General features: G+C 43.3%; 1 protein-coding gene and 1 long non-coding RNA gene across 16 annotated transcripts in view; one reads left to right on the forward strand and one right to left on the reverse strand.

Moving 5' to 3' along the window:
- LOC310748245 overlaps positions 1-5,620 on the forward strand; it is a 30,199-nt gene extending 24,579 nt beyond the window's left edge. The window contains exon 2 of the long non-coding RNA XR_014541243.1: positions 4,375-5,620. This is a non-coding gene — a long non-coding RNA (uncharacterized lncRNA). The remainder of the gene's footprint in view (positions 1-4,374) is intronic.
- Positions 1-17,073, reverse strand: part of SKAP1 (src kinase associated phosphoprotein 1) — a 338,005-nt gene that overhangs the window by 55,881 nt on the left and 265,051 nt on the right. For all 15 annotated transcript variants that reach the window (XM_083583331.1, XM_083583345.1, XM_083583339.1 and 12 more), the window contains one exon: positions 14,944-15,053. In XM_083583331.1, coding sequence (XP_083439457.1) covers positions 14,944-15,053 — 110 coding nt within the window. The remainder of the gene's footprint in view (positions 1-14,943; positions 15,054-17,073) is intronic.

Consider the following 17,073-nt stretch of genomic DNA (forward strand, 5'->3'; position numbering starts at 1 on the left):
CTATAGCACTCCCTCTTCTGAGGTTTCTCTGATAGCAGAAAGAATTCCTTTGATGGGAAATGCTTGAATATTAATTGTGTGTGTGACTCTTATCTTTCAAACCCGGCTCCTTATGAATGATAGTTCTCATGGCTGTGGGATTTTGCCTCTTTTGTGTAGCATTTAATAGCCTGCTTTTAATTTAATTTAAATTTTTTTATAAAAAAAACCAAAACTGTTGATTCGTTGCTACTCTGGTGCAATAGCAGGCTCTGGAAGTTCATACCATTTCATTTTTGATCTCCACAAATGAAGCAAGAGCAGTTTCCCCAGTCTCTGCTGCCCCTTCCAGCCCCCCCCCCTTTGACCACATCGGTAAACTTGAAAGGAGTTATGGGGCTAAAGCAAACTTATTTTATTCCCAGAAATGTAAGCCCCGATCCCATCAATCTATCTGCTTCTCCTCTAATGAAAAGCCAGACCGTATGTGACATTTCGTGGCACCAACCACTTTAAATGTTACCAACATCAATCGGGTTTTTAAATGTTACTCACGTCTCGCACGGATTGGGAAATGGTTTTATAATTATCTCCTGCTCTCTAAACGAACTGAGAGATTTCCACTGTTGTTCTTTCTTTCCTTTTTTTAATTCTTTATCACAGCCAAATTAAATGACAATGCATATTTATATTACAAAGCTCCAGGAGATAAAAAATAAAAATAAAATTTTTAAAGCCTAACAAGTTTTGTGCGAATGTGTAGTTGCCTTCTCACCAAGCTCTGGCACAGTAAAGGAAGTTCTAAAGAATTTGATGGGTTCTTTTTTTCTTTTCTTTTTTACGGACAATAATTGGATTTACAAAAATTCTTTTTCTCCAAATCACTGCGAAGTCGTAAGGAAGGAGGAAGTTGTGATGTTGGTCGAGCTAAATATTGTGCTGACAAAACCTTTTGCGGTTCCTATTTTTGAACTCTGCAACCTAAACAGAAATGTTTGCCTCCTTTCATCTTCCTAAGAAATAACCAGCATCCTTCAATAATTAGTAATGTTAAGAGGAAAAGCTTTCCTATGCCAATTTTAAATAGGGTGCCACATTGAAGCATCGCCCCCTTTCTCCCCATCACCAACGTGGGCAGATTAGCAAAGTGTTTAGAACTAAATCTTTGTCTAATAAAGGCAGAGTTGGTTTTCACCAAGAGCTGCTTGTTATAAACCTGCCTTTGGAAAATGGAAGGAACGTCGCATTTAAAGACACAAATTTCCCCGATAATATATTCGAATGGAAACGCACCGAATCCACTACGACACGGGCATAACTAATAAATTTGCAATATTTCAGCCTCAACAGCCTACAACGGTTCGTTTTAAAGATTTATGTGGTAAAAAATTACTCGGCGATGAATGGAGTTTATTCTGTGCCGGATTGGAAGGTATAAGGAATTAAACTACTGTCTTTAGCAGTGTATTTATTATTACCTCTGTCAAAGAACGAAGACTTTAACAGCATCCATGATAAATTTCAGCACAGAATAAACGGGGTGAGGGAACGGCACACATGCAAACACGAGCACATATATATTATATAAAAATATTACACACAACACTCCGGAAAATCCTGCACATGTCTGCCTAGTTCTTTTTGCGTACTGGATCATTTGCGTTTCCAGACCAAAAGAAAAATAAAATTTGGAACTCGTATAAGGGCCGTTTATTATGTCATATAAGGGACTGTAATATTCTGGAATACAGGATGTCTCTTTAAATCAAATTATGCTTCTAAAAATAACAAGCAGCTCAACGCCCAGAAAACATGCCTATGTGGAAATGTCCACGTGGAAGATAGAGAGGAATGCAAGCTAGCCTTAATGATACCTGTCAAGATAATGGGCACAGTCTTATCCAGGTGAGATCAGATATGGAATGACAATTCTATTTTTCCACTCTGAAGACAAGAGCAAAACTTGAACAGATGTCACACAGGTTACTTTGCTGAATTCGAATCCTAAATTCCAGCTCAGCTTTTCCATTTAGAAAGATGAAAACAGGATTGGATCAAGATAGAAAATCCAAATGGCACTTCTTTCCCAACAATTAACCCGGTGAATAATCCACTAGGAAGATTCCCTATGCAAGCATCGCTGAAGTGAAGGACTATGAAGCACAGCTCCTATGCATTTTAGCGGGGCTTGCGCAGCAGAACTTCCCAGTAGGTCAGATCTGTCCATCTCCAACTCTGCCACTCTTAATGGCAACCCAAACCTGCTACCTGGCTGCCTCATGATTTGGCCATATTCCAAGATAATTGAATGCAGATTAAATTTAGCAGCATTCAAGTCACAAACAGGGTCCTAAGGGTGGATTCCCTACTCTCCAGCCATTCAATGACTGCTTATGGGTATAGTGGGGATTCCAAACTGCATTAGTGGTTGAGTTACAGAACCAGGTGGTGGTAGTTCTTCCACACTGATTAACACAGAGTATAAAAGCGGACGTGTGTGTGTGTGTGTGTGTGTAACTGAACCTCCTTTGCTCACACTATGAATGCCTGTCAGTAGTATACTCCAAAGCAGTTGAGAATGAGAGATGTTAACATTACCTATGGATTAAAGAGCAGAAGCTCTGTGTGACTTGACACCTTTTAAACAACCTGACATATTCACAGTCAAGGGAGTAACAGTGATTTAAAAAAAGGATTTTCCACCCATCGCTTCCTTCAGTATACACTTATGGGTGACAGGGGAGATCATAGTTCATATCAAAAAGAGTGTGTGGATATGATGTAAGCAACCGAGACTGTTTTCGCAGACAGTGGGACAGCCTGAGAATTTGGAAAGGGGAAATGATGGGCAATTGCAAGTTCGGAAAGGAGTTCACATATTTTAGAAGAGCACCCAACTCGCCATCACGCAACCTGCCATAGGCAAGGTAGCATTTAGGGTGGGAGGGAGAAGAGTTAAAAACACCTGGAGTTTATATGATTATAACCAGATTAATTTTAGAATGGCACAGCTATTGGGCAGCGATAGATTATTCGAGGGGTAGAATCACATGATCCCAGCTCCAGCTCCCACCCTACCCTGCCCTGTAACCTTTCTGTCTTTTTACAGAACGATGTATAGAAAATTACATGGGAGGAATAAATTGTCCTGGGGTTTGTTTCTGGATGGCTGCTTCTTGTCTGAGGGTGGAGATGGAGGGGGGTTGTGTTAGGGGAAGCTTTTCGAAGTGGGGATATGAGGTGGGGAAATAGCCTTAAGCCTGAATTTGACCGGTGCATGACCGTTGCCTTCTGGCTGACCTCAGATTCTATTCCCAGGCCTTTTCCGATTCTATAGTCTCCTGTCCCCGTGGGGGTTATTAATGGAAGCAAAAATACCCCCCTCCCAGCCAACGACTACGTCTTTCGTCATTGCAATGCAGCTTGTTAAGAATGGGAAGATGCTGGGGGTGGGGGAGGGGATGATATGTGGGTTTAAGTGCTACTTGCGAAAATGGTCTTAGTTGAAATCAAGGTTCATCACAGCGAAATCTGACTGTTCTTACGCCCCCCCCCATCTTCCAGATCTAATGCCATACTTCTCCCTTCCTTGCACTCCCTCAGAAAGACCACTAGATGTCACCAGCCTCCTCCTTTCACTAAAGGGCCTGCGGAAATAAAATGACGCTTAAAGCAACAGAGAGAATTAGCAACGCTGGAATTTATTTATTTATTTATTTGGTTGCTTGTCATTCACAATGAAAAGGAAATCCTGGTGTATTAAAATCATCATCCAACTATAGAATGTATATAAGCTACGCTTAGTTGGCGGGGAGAGATGCTCTATAGTGACTGAATAGTGGGGTTTTTTGTAACATTATTCTAGAAACAAATAGTTGAGGAAAGGACTACCAAAGAAGCAAAAGCATAACAGTGCTTTGGCTGACTGATCTGATCCCAAAGAATATTGCTGGACCTGCAGAGGATTGCACACATATTGCTGCACTCACTGAGAACGAATGTCCAAGATAGAATTTTTGGGATGCAGAGGAATCCCGGAGGAAATAGGCATGCAGTTCTGTGTAGTCTTGCAGTCTGTCTCCCATGAAATAACATTTGGAGAAAATATAGATTGTGTTTGCTGCATCAGGATGCTTATGGAAGCTGATGACTGCATTCTTAAAGTGTTAGGTGGGTCAAGGTAAAGATCCTAGGACTTAAAAAATGAGTGGCGTTTGGAGCCATAGAGTCTCAATCAATGGCCATTCAGTGTGCTCTTAACTGAATCATAGGAAGCGAAGAGAGCTGAAGATCAAGGCCATTTGCTTGCCAAAAAGCAACATTTCCCATACTTTAGTCCCTATTCCTGCCACAAGTCACCCAACAAAACCCAGGACACATTATTATTATTACCAGTAGTAGTATACAACTGTTCATCCATAGATCACAGGGTGGTTCACATCATGCCACAATTAAAGCAAATGGACAATTAGCCTGCCACACCAAAAAGCATCTGCGATCAGAAAGCTCTGGATGACTCAAGCAAGCGAGCCAAGCACACAACATAGACAGTTCAAAATATAGCCTCTAAAATCATCAGTAATCTGAGCTGGGGATAAAAAATTCTTCCCAGATTGCTAATATGATAATCACACAATTCTGAGCATGGGCAAAACTCATAACAGAAATCTATTCCACACATTACATGGCGCAAACCAAACTATGTGACTAAGTGTACACTTGGCAAGGAACTACAGACTATTCTGGCTCTCTGAAGAGCACGCTTTCATCTTGTATATGTTTCCAAACATTTGTCTGCTTCACACATAACATTTTTAGTTGTATTAAATAAGCCCAACAGGTGTGTATACATGCTTGGAACACGTCAGCTGGTGTCCCCTTCCCTTCCCCTGCCACATCTCTGGTCTAAAGTATCCTCTGTTTAAAAATGTTGTTGGGGTTTGACTGTACTCATTTGCATGGAATATTTAGTTAGTCTCTTATTTGTGAGGCTCCTCAGATGACTTCAGGCAAGCCATTGTTGTCTGGCTCGCAACTTTCATATGGATAATGCTGGTGATGATGACCTGTGATGGTTGGGTAGATGGGTTCTCCATCTCATTCAGAATCCTTGTTATGAGGCTCTGATATCGAGATCACACCAAAGCACTTTTTGCACACATACGCATGGTTTTATGGAAACGAACACATAAAAGTAACATATCCAGCAGTTCTTTCATAGGAGTGTGGGAGTCTTGTAGAATGCAAGCCATCTGGGGGCAGAGACAACGTCACACTGGTGCTCTGTACAGCACCATTTAGCTGGTGCTAAATGTTAAGGGGAAGTTCTTTTTTTAAAAAATTGGGACATCTGGCAACACTAGTGCCAAACCAGACTGCTAACACTAGTAAGGTTTGCTACAAGCCCTGAGTGTCGTTTAAAGACACCTGAGGCTGCAAGTCGGCTAAGGTTGCTGAGCGTAACCACTGACTGCTCTGTTAATGGTGGTAGCGAGGAGCTCCAGAACAGCTTTATCAGTTGTGCCAGAGGTGCGTTTCTAGCTCAAATTCTCCAGCTTTGCTGTGTTCAAGAAGATTGCCTAGGTTTTAATGCCGGAACCACAGCAATAAAAAAGATGAACCACTTTTTTTTTTAAAAAAAGGCTTGAAGCTTACAAAGCACATGACATCCTGTCACAGACCTCATGGCGCCAGTCAAACACCTGCAGGCTACACCTATCCTGCGGCTGGCAATGTAAGCCAGGGATCCTGGAGGCTGTGCCAGGCAGTAGTGCCAGAAGTTGAAAGATCAAGGCTGGAATTTTTGAGACATGCTGGTTATGCACAAATGAGAAACCCACCTTTCATCTCACACAGACAAGAGGGGTGAGTTAGCAGATGTTAGCAGAGTTAGAAGATTTAATAGACAATGTTTTTATCTAGTGTAGACAGGGAAAGCAAGCACGATGGCAGGCTTACCTATGTCTGGCCAGGGGTATTGTCTTTCATGCTAAGCCCACCACCCCCCTTTTAAAAACCTTAGTTTTTAAAACTTTGCTTAGCTGGAGTCTTAATATGGTCAGAGCCTTTGCTTACAGGGTGGGTGGGTATGATGCAAAATGCAGGGCAGGTGAGACCTCAGCTACGTATCTACCTTCTTAATTTGCCCAGGGGCACTCTATGCATTTATGCTCTGAACCCTTTAATAACCTAGCAATGCCTGTGGGGGGAGGCAGTATAAAACAGGTGTGAAATTTGGTCACAGGTGCTGAATTCAGCATCCTGGAAATTCCTGTTTTCATTTATTTATTTTTAATGATCCAGGTTTCTAGCAAAGACCCACTTGAAAGTATGTGGAAATTCTGCCCCTTCCTTTAAATATAATAAATAAATAAATAAAGAACACTTTGCTTATGGAGCAGCTTTCCCTCTGAAAGTCAGCCTATAATCTGCAACTGTAAATTAGTGCATGCAATTTTTATACAAATTTGTGCTGTGGGTCTGTGCTCTAAGTCTTTTAGTGATCCACCAATGTACCAGGACAAAGGCTTTCCCCAGTCCAACAATGCCAGAAACTGAAGCTGGGCCTCTAGAGGTGCAAAATGTGTGCTCCAATACATGTCCATGGCCATTTGTCCTTGGCGTTCCCTCCCTACAGTCACTGGCGGAAGAAGAGGCGTGCGGGGGGAGCGCACCACCCCTGGCAGCAAGATCCCGGCAGGGTGCCGTTTCAGCTGCTTCCCTGCCTGCGCTGGGTGCCACACCCCTATGGGTGGCACACCACGCCCCCGGGACACGCGCCAGCCCTGCCCCTGCCTGCTCTCCGCCCCCGGTGCCGGAGCATGAAGCTCCGCCACTGCCTACAGTATGTAATTTTGCCTTGTTCCACCTTTTTAAAGGCCAAAGCCTCCTAAAATCTAACTAAAGAACTGAAATATAACAAGTATTAAAATGCAGCTTAGTTGGTTAGAGCGTGGTGCTAATAACACCAATGTTGCGGGTGTGATCCCAATACGGGACAGCTGCAGATTGCAGGGGGTTGGAATAGATGACTCTCAGGGTCCCTAGTCTCCCAACGCTACAGTTCTATGATTCTAGCCTGATGGGTCTCTAACAGCCAGCCCAAATGGAAAGGTCAAATATACCGGTACATATATTTATCTATACTGCTTTTGGGAATGTGTTCATTCCCTAGTGGAAGGAGTTTCAAAGTATCATGAAAAGAATGACCATTTTTAGCAGGACATTATAAGGCTCCTTGGTTGTTGCCAGACCAAAAGTGAAAGAGAAATCAAAAGGGTTTCTATCCAACCTGATGATCTGAGGATAGTTAGATTTTAGTACAGTGGTACCTCTGGTTGCGAATATGATCCGTTCCTGGAGGCCTGTTCGCAACATGAAAAGAGCGCAACCCGCAGCGGCGCGTCTGCGCACGCACTTCTGCACATGTGAGTGATGTCATTTTGCACGTCTGCGCATGCGCGGGCGACAAAACCCGTAAGTAACCCTTTCCGGTACTTCTGGGTCGCCGCGGGACGGAACCTGAAAGAACGTAACATGAAGCGGACATAACCAGAGGTACCACTATACAATCCAACTTAACACAGCAACAGGACATAGGAGTAGAAGACAGCCTCACATCTTAAGTTTGTCAGCCCCAAACTGTTTTAAGATGCTACTCTCTACTTCAGTTCATTACAACTAACCCAGGTGAGTGGAACTACATTTACTTGCTATGATTTCCAGAGTTCTCTTTCTCTCCTCTCTCCACCACATATTTATATTTGTTGCATAGTTTAATGCAAGGGCTCAGGTATGTCACATTCATGTTCTTCTGTGAACTCAGAAAACATCTTACATGTGCATCTAAAAATGCAAAGAATGCAGTTGCCCTGAGCAACCCCACCCAAACATCTGACTTCCATAAAGGCTTAAGCCTCAGCACTTGTAATTTCATAAAACAATGGATTGTCTCAGTGTTAAGACTATTCAGCTTTCAAGTACAGGTTCTTGTATTTCACTCTGCTGAACAGTTTAATACTGCCATGCTGGTAGAAGCTCTGGGGCAGTTTGAATGCTCCCCCGCACCCCCCCCCACTTTTCTCTTACATGACTCTGAGGGCTAGTTCACATAATTCTTTTCCCTAGGTTGAAATCAACATGAATGGATTTACAGTTGTTGAACTAGTCTTGTGAATAGCCCAATATGGATGTCTCTGAGCCATGAATCAACACATCCTGATTCATACCACTCTCTTGAGTTATCAAGATTTAAATGCTGGAACTGCAGAAGCTCACTTTTCATTCCCACAACTTGAATTCCAACACAATATTTAGAAACTATTTCTGGCTCTAGTGAAGACAAAAACTTGAGACTGAAAAACCACCAAAGTCTAGGGCACATTTACAAGTGATGCTTAAATCCCCATATTTGTAGATCAAAGGAAAACTTCAGGGACCAGAACATACCCTGGAAATAATAAGTATTTTGCTTTCTCGCTTTCCTTAATAATATTGGCAAAATGGCACATTCCAAACAGAGATGAAACAAATTAAAATTTGACAAACTTTCAGAATTTGAATATTTGAATCGAATCAAATGTTTTCAAAAACTGACTTTGAGGATATTAAAAAACCCCTCTAAATAATCTGCTGATTTATTATTCTGCTGATTTATTTAAAATATAAAATGTGAGGTAACTCTTTGCTATATTCAATTTATACCATCTTTTACACCATTTTATTCTCATAAAAATCCTTCATTTGGCATACTGATTTTAGTCCAGTTAAAGGTAAAGGTAAAGGGACCCCTGACCATTAGGTCCAGTCGTGACCAACTCTGGGGTTGCGGCACTCATCTCGCTTTATTGGCCAAGGGAGCCGGTGTACAGCTTCCAGGTCATGTGGCCAGCATGACTAAGCCACTTCTGGCGAACCAGAGCAGCACATGGAAACGGCGTCTACCTTCCCGCTGGAGCAGTACCTATTTATCTACTTGCACTTTGACGTGCTTTCGAACTGCTAGGTTGGCAGGAGCAGGGACCAAGCAATGGGAGCTCACACCGTCATGGGGATTTGAACCGCCGACCTTCGGATCGGCAAGTCCTAGGCTCAGTGGTTTAACCCACAGTGCCACCCTTTTAGTCCAGTTAGCAGACTTTAAATCACAATTTTATAGCCAAAATAAAAACTTGAGAATTCCCCTATCAAAAAAATTAAAAATGAAATAAAAATCAGACTTGTACTATAGACTTTTAATACTGCTCCACACATTGTTTTTTAGGTCACACCCAGAAGTGGCTTGTCATGCGGGGTAAAAACTATCTGGCAGGTGAACTGCTGTTGCTTACTGGGAGGGAGACAAGGAGGGGTGAGATAGAAGGGAGGTTGGTGTGGTGCAAACACACCAGTGAAGTAAATCTGGCACTCCTGTCAGTGAATTTGCACCATGCTGTCCACCCCAGTACTTTACCCTCTCCTTCCTGGTAAGTAATACACCTGCACAGAAGCTAGAGTTGCAGTTCCATTCCACCCGGTCAGCTGATTCTGGTCATACCTAAAGTGTTTTTAAACATTTCAAAATGTAAATTTATAAATGTGATGAAGACCAAACTACACATTACATGCAAAGTTAGGCCAGAGGCCCCTTTTCAATAGGAAAAGTCAATTGGGGTATGTTTTGGCATGGAGAAACAGAGGGCATGGAAAGGGTTTAACCCCTCCAACTGCCCACTCCCCATGTGGCTTTCACGTGTTAGAAGTGCCCGTTGGGCTACTAGTGTATGATGTTGTGTATACTGTTTGGCTCTGAGACTCACTGTGACGTGTTCACTTGGAGGCAAATCTGGATTTTTGGTTGTGTTATGTGTGATGCAGCCCACTGGGTGTCACTGGTGAAAAGAGCTCATTATGCAAACAGAATAAAAAAAAATCCTACAGATTCTGAGCCTTTACAGGATTTCAGGATGTTTACTATTGTTTGCACTTGACAACACTGAATGCAGTACTGCATTTCAGTGCTACTTGAGATCTCAGTTGCATTCCTGAGTGGAACTATCTAAAATGCTGAAGAGGAAAACAACCAGCTTCCATTAAAATTAATTTTAGAGTAAATGTATGGGGTTCATGCTGTTGGTTCCTCTTGCCCCAGTAGCAAGATCAGATAGATTTTTGCCTACTTACTGTTGAATCTCAGCCAACTAACCCCCCAGCCCCAAAATCACATCTCCCCACGGCTGATGCGCGAAAATGTCAGACAGGACCTTAGCAGCAGACGGCATGCATTCCAAACAACACCAGATGGATTTTTATATTAGCTACTATTTCATGTTCAAGGCACAGCGACCGCAATGCTTTAAAAGGAAAAAAAAAAGAAAAAAGCCAGCCAGCCTCTGCACTGCTGCTACGCTTGCTTCGGCGAGATTAATTCTGCAAAATTAATTGGGACAAGATTGAAAAGGAAATTAAAATGCAGCTGAGTGAACAGGCTTTTCAAACACCTTTCCCCCCTCTCTCACTCCCCCTTCCTTGCTCTCTAACTATCCCCACCCCCACACCACAAGCTTTATTAAGCCTCGGTTTCTTGGATGGCCATAGGTGAGTTCTGTTGTCATGCAAAATAATTTATGAAAGGAAGACACTCAGGACCAATTGGTTACACGTGAAGAAGTTGTGCTGGAGCTCCAAACCGGAGCCACTGAAGGGAGTTAAAACCAGGTCATAGTCTCATGTCAAAGGGAGGGAGGGAAATAAGTCAGACACTATTGAACTGCATGCATGTTCTTTCACATATAGATGTTTGATATAACTTAATTTTTGGCGGTATTAATGTGGAAGGCCTTTAAAAAACAAATACTTTAGGATTCGGGAATGGTATATTCTAGAAAATGTAACATTCTGGCATACATATGGTTAATAAAAATGGATATAGAATTGCCAAGAACTGCTGTGGTGACATTACTAAATTATTTTGAAGGGGTAGTCCCAGGTAGACTCAAATAAGTGATTACAAAAATTAATTACTGCACAAATAGGGATGGGCAGATTATTCTATTTACTGTCTGTGTCAATATCCCATGTGGTCATTCATAAGCCTCTTCTGTCCAATTTCTACATTAATCTGTGAATCTCTGAAATAAAAAACCTGTGCAGAGTTTGTATTTAAATATGTATTTTATCACAAAATGTGTATTTAAATATGCATTTGATTTATATTTTATGCTAAAATATGTATTTTGGCATGTTTGTTGAGAACTGTATTGCAAAATTTGGTGAGAAATCCAAAGAACAACTATGCTCCAAATCATGCCTTAGTCCAAGAGTTGTGAATTAGATTAGTCTGGTTAAAAATGTGGACCGAACAAAATTCTCCTCCACCTCTATTCAAGCTAAATACTGGCAATGGAATGAACATCTATGAATTGAATGGATGGCTGAAAACTGGAAAACCCTTATATGTTCATAATGTCTAGTTGGATGGAACCAAGAGGTAGCAATAGTCTTGAAAATTAAGAAACTGAATTATCATCATTATTTGACACATAATGTCCTAAGTATGTAAATGTATATAACATTAATGTTAGTAAAAACCCTCTTAATTAGGATGGCCATGTGTTCTACTGTACAAAGGTCAGCCATCTATTTGAAGGGCTGTCTAGTCTAAGTCTGTTTCCTCATCCCTTTTCTATTTCAAACTGAACAAGTCAACTCTCTTCTAGGTTGGCATGACATTAGCTAGGAAATGGTGTTGGTTGTGTTGGCTGGTTCTGTTCTGAAAATAATACATAGACCTATCATAATGTGTGTCCCCAAATACAATTTGCAACACATTTATTTGGTAGTGAAAATCGTTTTAAATTGCATATGTGTATTAGGGATGGTTCACAGATATAGAGAAACTAGCAATGGGGAACCTCTGGCCTGCAGGCTTAATTACACCCCAAGATAACATCTGATATGGAGCAGTTAAAGACACAACTGCAAAGGAACAACTGGATACTGACTTCTTGGCAAGTGGGGTTTGATGATAGTGCCAATCAACAAACTAGCACGGACAATAAGCCCCTCCGAAGGTGTCACCTGATGACCTACCCACCCACAAAGTGGCTGGTGGAGGAGGCCAGGATATGATTCACCAGTTGGATCCAATCTCCCACCATTTATGTAAAGATTTTATTTCTCACTGCTTGATGAAAATGAATGTCTGAACTGATTTGAATGGAAAAGCCTGTGTGAGAATATTTAATAATTTTGTTTATTTATTTTTCAGACTTACGTCCAACTCTTTGTCCCAAGACCTCAGGGTAGGTTATAACAAGATGCAAGGTGATGTGAATATTCTATCTGTGGTACGTTTTCTATGCTGGCCCATCAGACCCAGCATCTCCACTCAACACCCTCAGAAAACTGGGAGCTATGGAAAACAGTGATGGACTCTGGGGTCTCAAATTCCAGTGGCACCCTGTGCAACACCCAAATTCAGCACCCTGCTATTCGCTATCCTCACACTGCTTTTCAAATCACAGTTGTGGCATCCCCAAGGCTCTGCGCCCGGTGCGACCGAACCAGTCACGCTCCAAAGTGCTTTGCAGTTCAAAGTGCATGTCTTTTCTGTAATGCTAGAGTTCCCTGCTACATTTTCATGCCAGCATCTCCCTTTAAACCATGTCAGAAAAGATTTGGTTGATTCGGTACAAAGAAGCGTGTCTGAAGTTGCCATAAAACTAAAATGTAATGTGTGCATTACTTCCAGGAAATTATCCTGCAGAAGCTTTATTGTAAGAAAAGGGAAATGTGCAAGAGCATTACCATGCTGATGTCCATGTCCTGTTAATTGCAATGCACACAAGAGTTTCTCAAAGGAATAAGCCCTGTGGCCTAGAATCAAAGAATCGTACAGTTGGAAGGGACTCTTCAGAAGGCCAAGTTCTGGTGCCTTACCCTCCTGTACCACCAGTACTCTGTATCTAATGTAAGACTGAGGATGCCATTTATCCTGTAGCACCAGCATGTCTGAGCATCTGATCAGCTAATCCCTACTGACCAATCTAATGCCACCAGAACCTATAAACCTAGCTACAGTCCAAGCAACTCATCTCTAGTATGAAAAGACTGCTTAAGCTCCTGCTCCCTTTCCCTGATTGCTCCCTTAAATCCTGATTCTTGCCTGGTTTTGATTACACCCATGTCTCTGGATCACTTGGCCTAACACTGGACCACTGCTTATGCCAATTTATTCAACTGCACATTTATAAATCAGCTGATGTATCCACTTGCACATTTGTGGCAAAGAAAGTACTTCACATCCCCACACTCTCCCCGCCTTCCTTCCTTTGCTCCCCTCACCCCTACATCACACCTGACCAAGCAACTCAATTACCCTTGCAATTCTTGAGTGATTACACACATGCTCAAGCTATTTTCTAGACAAACTTTGCTGTGAGGCAAGTAAACATAAAAGGATGGAAGAATTTCCAAAAGCAGCTCTCTGGGCTAGGGAGGGAGATGGCGTTGGGAGGTCGGGGTGAAGAGAAAGAAGGCGGAATGATTACTTAGATCCATGGTTTTCACATTTTTCCAGCTTCAGGGGACCTTTCCAGATTGACTTGTCTGTCAAGAAAACCCTTTGTGTCTGCAACAGAACCTCTGTAAGTTGTCAAGGGTTTGTGTTGGGTGGGTGGAATTTAGCACACTGAAAGAAGATGGTCATGCATATCAGCAAATTCACTACTTGTCTACGTGAACTGAGAATGCACCCTTGAAGACAAGCTTCTTCCTCAGCATCCCTGCTACACCTACCAATCACACCATTAATGAATTTACTGATCTGTAATCCTCATGGCAGATAAAAGAATCTCACCACACACTCCCCAACACTATACAACTTCAGTTCAGTAATGTTTAATTAAAAAGGTAAAGGTAAAGGACCCCTGACTGTTAAGTCCAGTCGAGAACGACTCTGGGGTTGTGGCGCTCATCTCGCTTTACTGACTCAGGGAGCCGACGTTTGTCCACAGACAGTTTTTCTGGGTCAGGTGGCCAGCATGACTAAGCCGCTTCTGGCGAAACCAGAGCAGCATTTAGTGACTTAATAAATAAAAAGTTGTCATGAACCTGGAGTCCAACAGCAATCCATACACAGAGCTGGAGACTGCAGGTGCATCACCTAAAGAGCCAGACCAGAATCAGGGCTCTAAGCCTGGTGCTGAACAGAGGACCATTGGGCCTGGGGCTGACAGACAAGAGCCTAGAGAACAACCACCCATAGAACTAGGCAGAGCGTGCAGGGCCAGAGCCAGAGGGGCCCAATGCCTCCCACGGTACCCAACTGATCCAATGGTGCAGGAAGCACAACAGGCAGGAAGCTAGGAGCATATGAGGATGGCCACAGGATTGACCCTTTAGGGACCCTAGTTCTTCACAAGGGAGGAGAGGCAGGTTAGGGGAAGTTCAGTATGCTTTTAGTCTCTGAATGTGTGGGTTGCTTACTCAAAGCTATTGGTGCATCTGCAACTCTTGAATTGCCTTGCCCCATTTGATCTGGGACCTGACCAGACCTGGTAACACCAGCAAGGCTTCCTGTCACAGCAAAGATGTGTGCGTTCCTGTAGCCTTTCAGAGGCCGTGCACTTTTCCCCTCCTGCACTGGCGTGCACATCTACTCAGAAATTAAACTAATAGCAGCACAGCATCTCTTACGCTGCAAGATAACTTCCGCCTTAGCAAATCTAATAAAGGGGATGGTGGAATTATGTGCAAGCAGGGTATCACGCTACTGGTATCAAGAAAGTACTGAAGAAGTATCATAGAGACACTAAAATGAGGTTAGATCACAGTTTGACTGATCATGTGGAGAAAGCGAGTCTGAACCTCTCTCCCCACAGCTTTGAGATGCACCCTTTATGTTAGAGAAGTTGCTTTCTTTTCCTTGGAGGGATAGAACTTATTGGCTGGAGGCTGTGGAAGTAAAGCCGTCTCTACACATACCTTGCTGAGGATGTATATCAAATCTCCTCGCTGGAATGACAGCTCATCTGGATGGCCACCAGCACAATCCCACAGACCTTGATAGTAATTCACATACTTTCTTCTGAGTCCTTGTAGAGAGAGAGGAGAGTGTTAAGAATAGATTATAGTATTCAGATCAATAGCTGCAAGGCAGACTTGATTTCTCCTTTGGCAGCAACTTACGGGGAAGTTAGATTTTGGTAATTTATCCCAAAAATGCTGCACCTGGGCCTTAAGTTCACTGATGTTCACCTCTAGTGGCAGTGGCTGGAGGGTGCTTGTGAGTCCCTCCAAGTTGACTGTATATATCTGTTGCATGCAAGCTTCCTACAGCAGCAGGGGCGCTTATGGATGAGTGTGCCCGTCGTAGGTTCCCTAAATAAGCAAAAGGGCATTTGGGGAAATTGGGTAGATGCCTTTGCATCATGCTGACTTACTGATTCTTTTCCTATTTGATAAGGGTGGTGTGGTGTGGGGCAATGGGAAGGTTTGGCTAAGGCAATGCTTCAACTCAACACTCTTGGGCAGGCTGGCTGTCAGCATTCTCTCATACCATAACCAAATTCTGTATCAAGATACCGTATTTAATGCTCTATAGGACGCACTTCCCCCCCTCCATAAATGAAGGGGAAATGTGTGTGCGTCCTATGGAGCGAATGCAGGCTTTCGCTGAAGCCTGGAGAGTGAGAGGGGTCGGTGCGTACCGACCCCTCTCGCTCCCCGGGCTTCAGGCAGCTATCCGCAAGCCTTTGGGCTCCGAAGGCTTGCGGATAACAGCCTGTTCTGGGGGCTGGGGCCGGGGGAAGCTCTGGGAGTGGTGGAGAGGTTGCGCGCAATCTTGCCACCGCTCCTGGACTTGTTCTGGGGGCTGGGGGGGGGAAAATAATTTTTTTTGCTCTATTCCCCCCCCTAAAAACTAGGTGCGCCCTATGGTCCGGTGCGCCCTATGGAGCGAAAAATACGGTAACTGCAGCCCTGCAAACTCTGGGAGCAGCGGCGAGGTTGCGCGCAATCTTGCCACCGCTCCTGGACCTGTTCTGGGGGCTGGGGGGGGGAATAATTTTTTTTGCTCTATTCCCCCCCCTAAAAACTAGGTGCGCCCTATGGTCCGGTGCGCCCTATGGAGCGAAAAATACGGTAACTGCAATTCTGCAACCAGAATAAACCTAGAGCAGTGATAAGGAACCCATGGCCCTCCAGATGTTGTGAACTCCCAACTCCCATCAGCCTCGCCAGAATGGCCAGTGGGCACAGTGATGGTTGGCACTGCAGCCCACCCACAGGTTTCCACATACAATACTGTATATGTTCATTCTGAACAATTGATTCCATTTCTGCTATGCTAAGAGAGGATGGACAAGTTTTCAGGGTTATCATTGAACCCATTAGCAGGAGGAACTTGGTTTCAAAAATCAAATGTCTCGGGAAAATTAAGAGTGCATCTGATACTCAAAGGGGAGGGGGGCTGGCTCTGTAGGCAAGAATTCATCCAGCCCTCTGAGTTCCCTCTTTCCCATCAGCTGTTCAGTGGGGAGCTACACTTTCTTTACCCCTGCACAGCTGTTTTTACTCAACAGCTGACAGGTGGGCAACAGTTCAACAGGGGCAAAAGGGTGAAGGGACCAGAAAGGAGAGAGGCGGAGGAGGCAGAGCCTTCATTACCATTACAATGCAGGGGACAAGTCCCTCTTTGTAGTTTGCTTTGTAAGGTGTGCAATTATAGCTCCCTCTTCTGCAAGGAGATCTGCCTTAGGAAGCAAGAAAAACTCCAGTTGCATGATGTCTCCAGTCTGTAGTTTGCAGATAGGCAAAGAATCATCCATGCATGTTGGAGATTACACACATGTAATCTTCAGGATGCAATGGCATTTTGGAATTTGGGGCTTTGAATAGCTGTAAGGCAGATTTTGTAGTTCAGTTGTGCATTCATGTCTGCATTCATGTCTTTTAATGTTTTTAAAAATGCCTATGGAAAAAATGGAGGATGGAACTTCAGTTACTAAGAATTACAGGGCCTTCTCAGCAGTGACTCCTACCCCACTTATCAAATTTGATTTCAAATCAGAGATGCCTCATTCCTTGTTAATTTTAAACAATGTCTTAGAAGCT

This window comes from Podarcis filfolensis, assembly GCF_964270895.1.
Source record: "Podarcis filfolensis genome assembly, chromosome: 13".
Classification (NCBI taxonomy): domain Eukaryota; kingdom Metazoa; phylum Chordata; class Lepidosauria; order Squamata; family Lacertidae; genus Podarcis; species Podarcis filfolensis.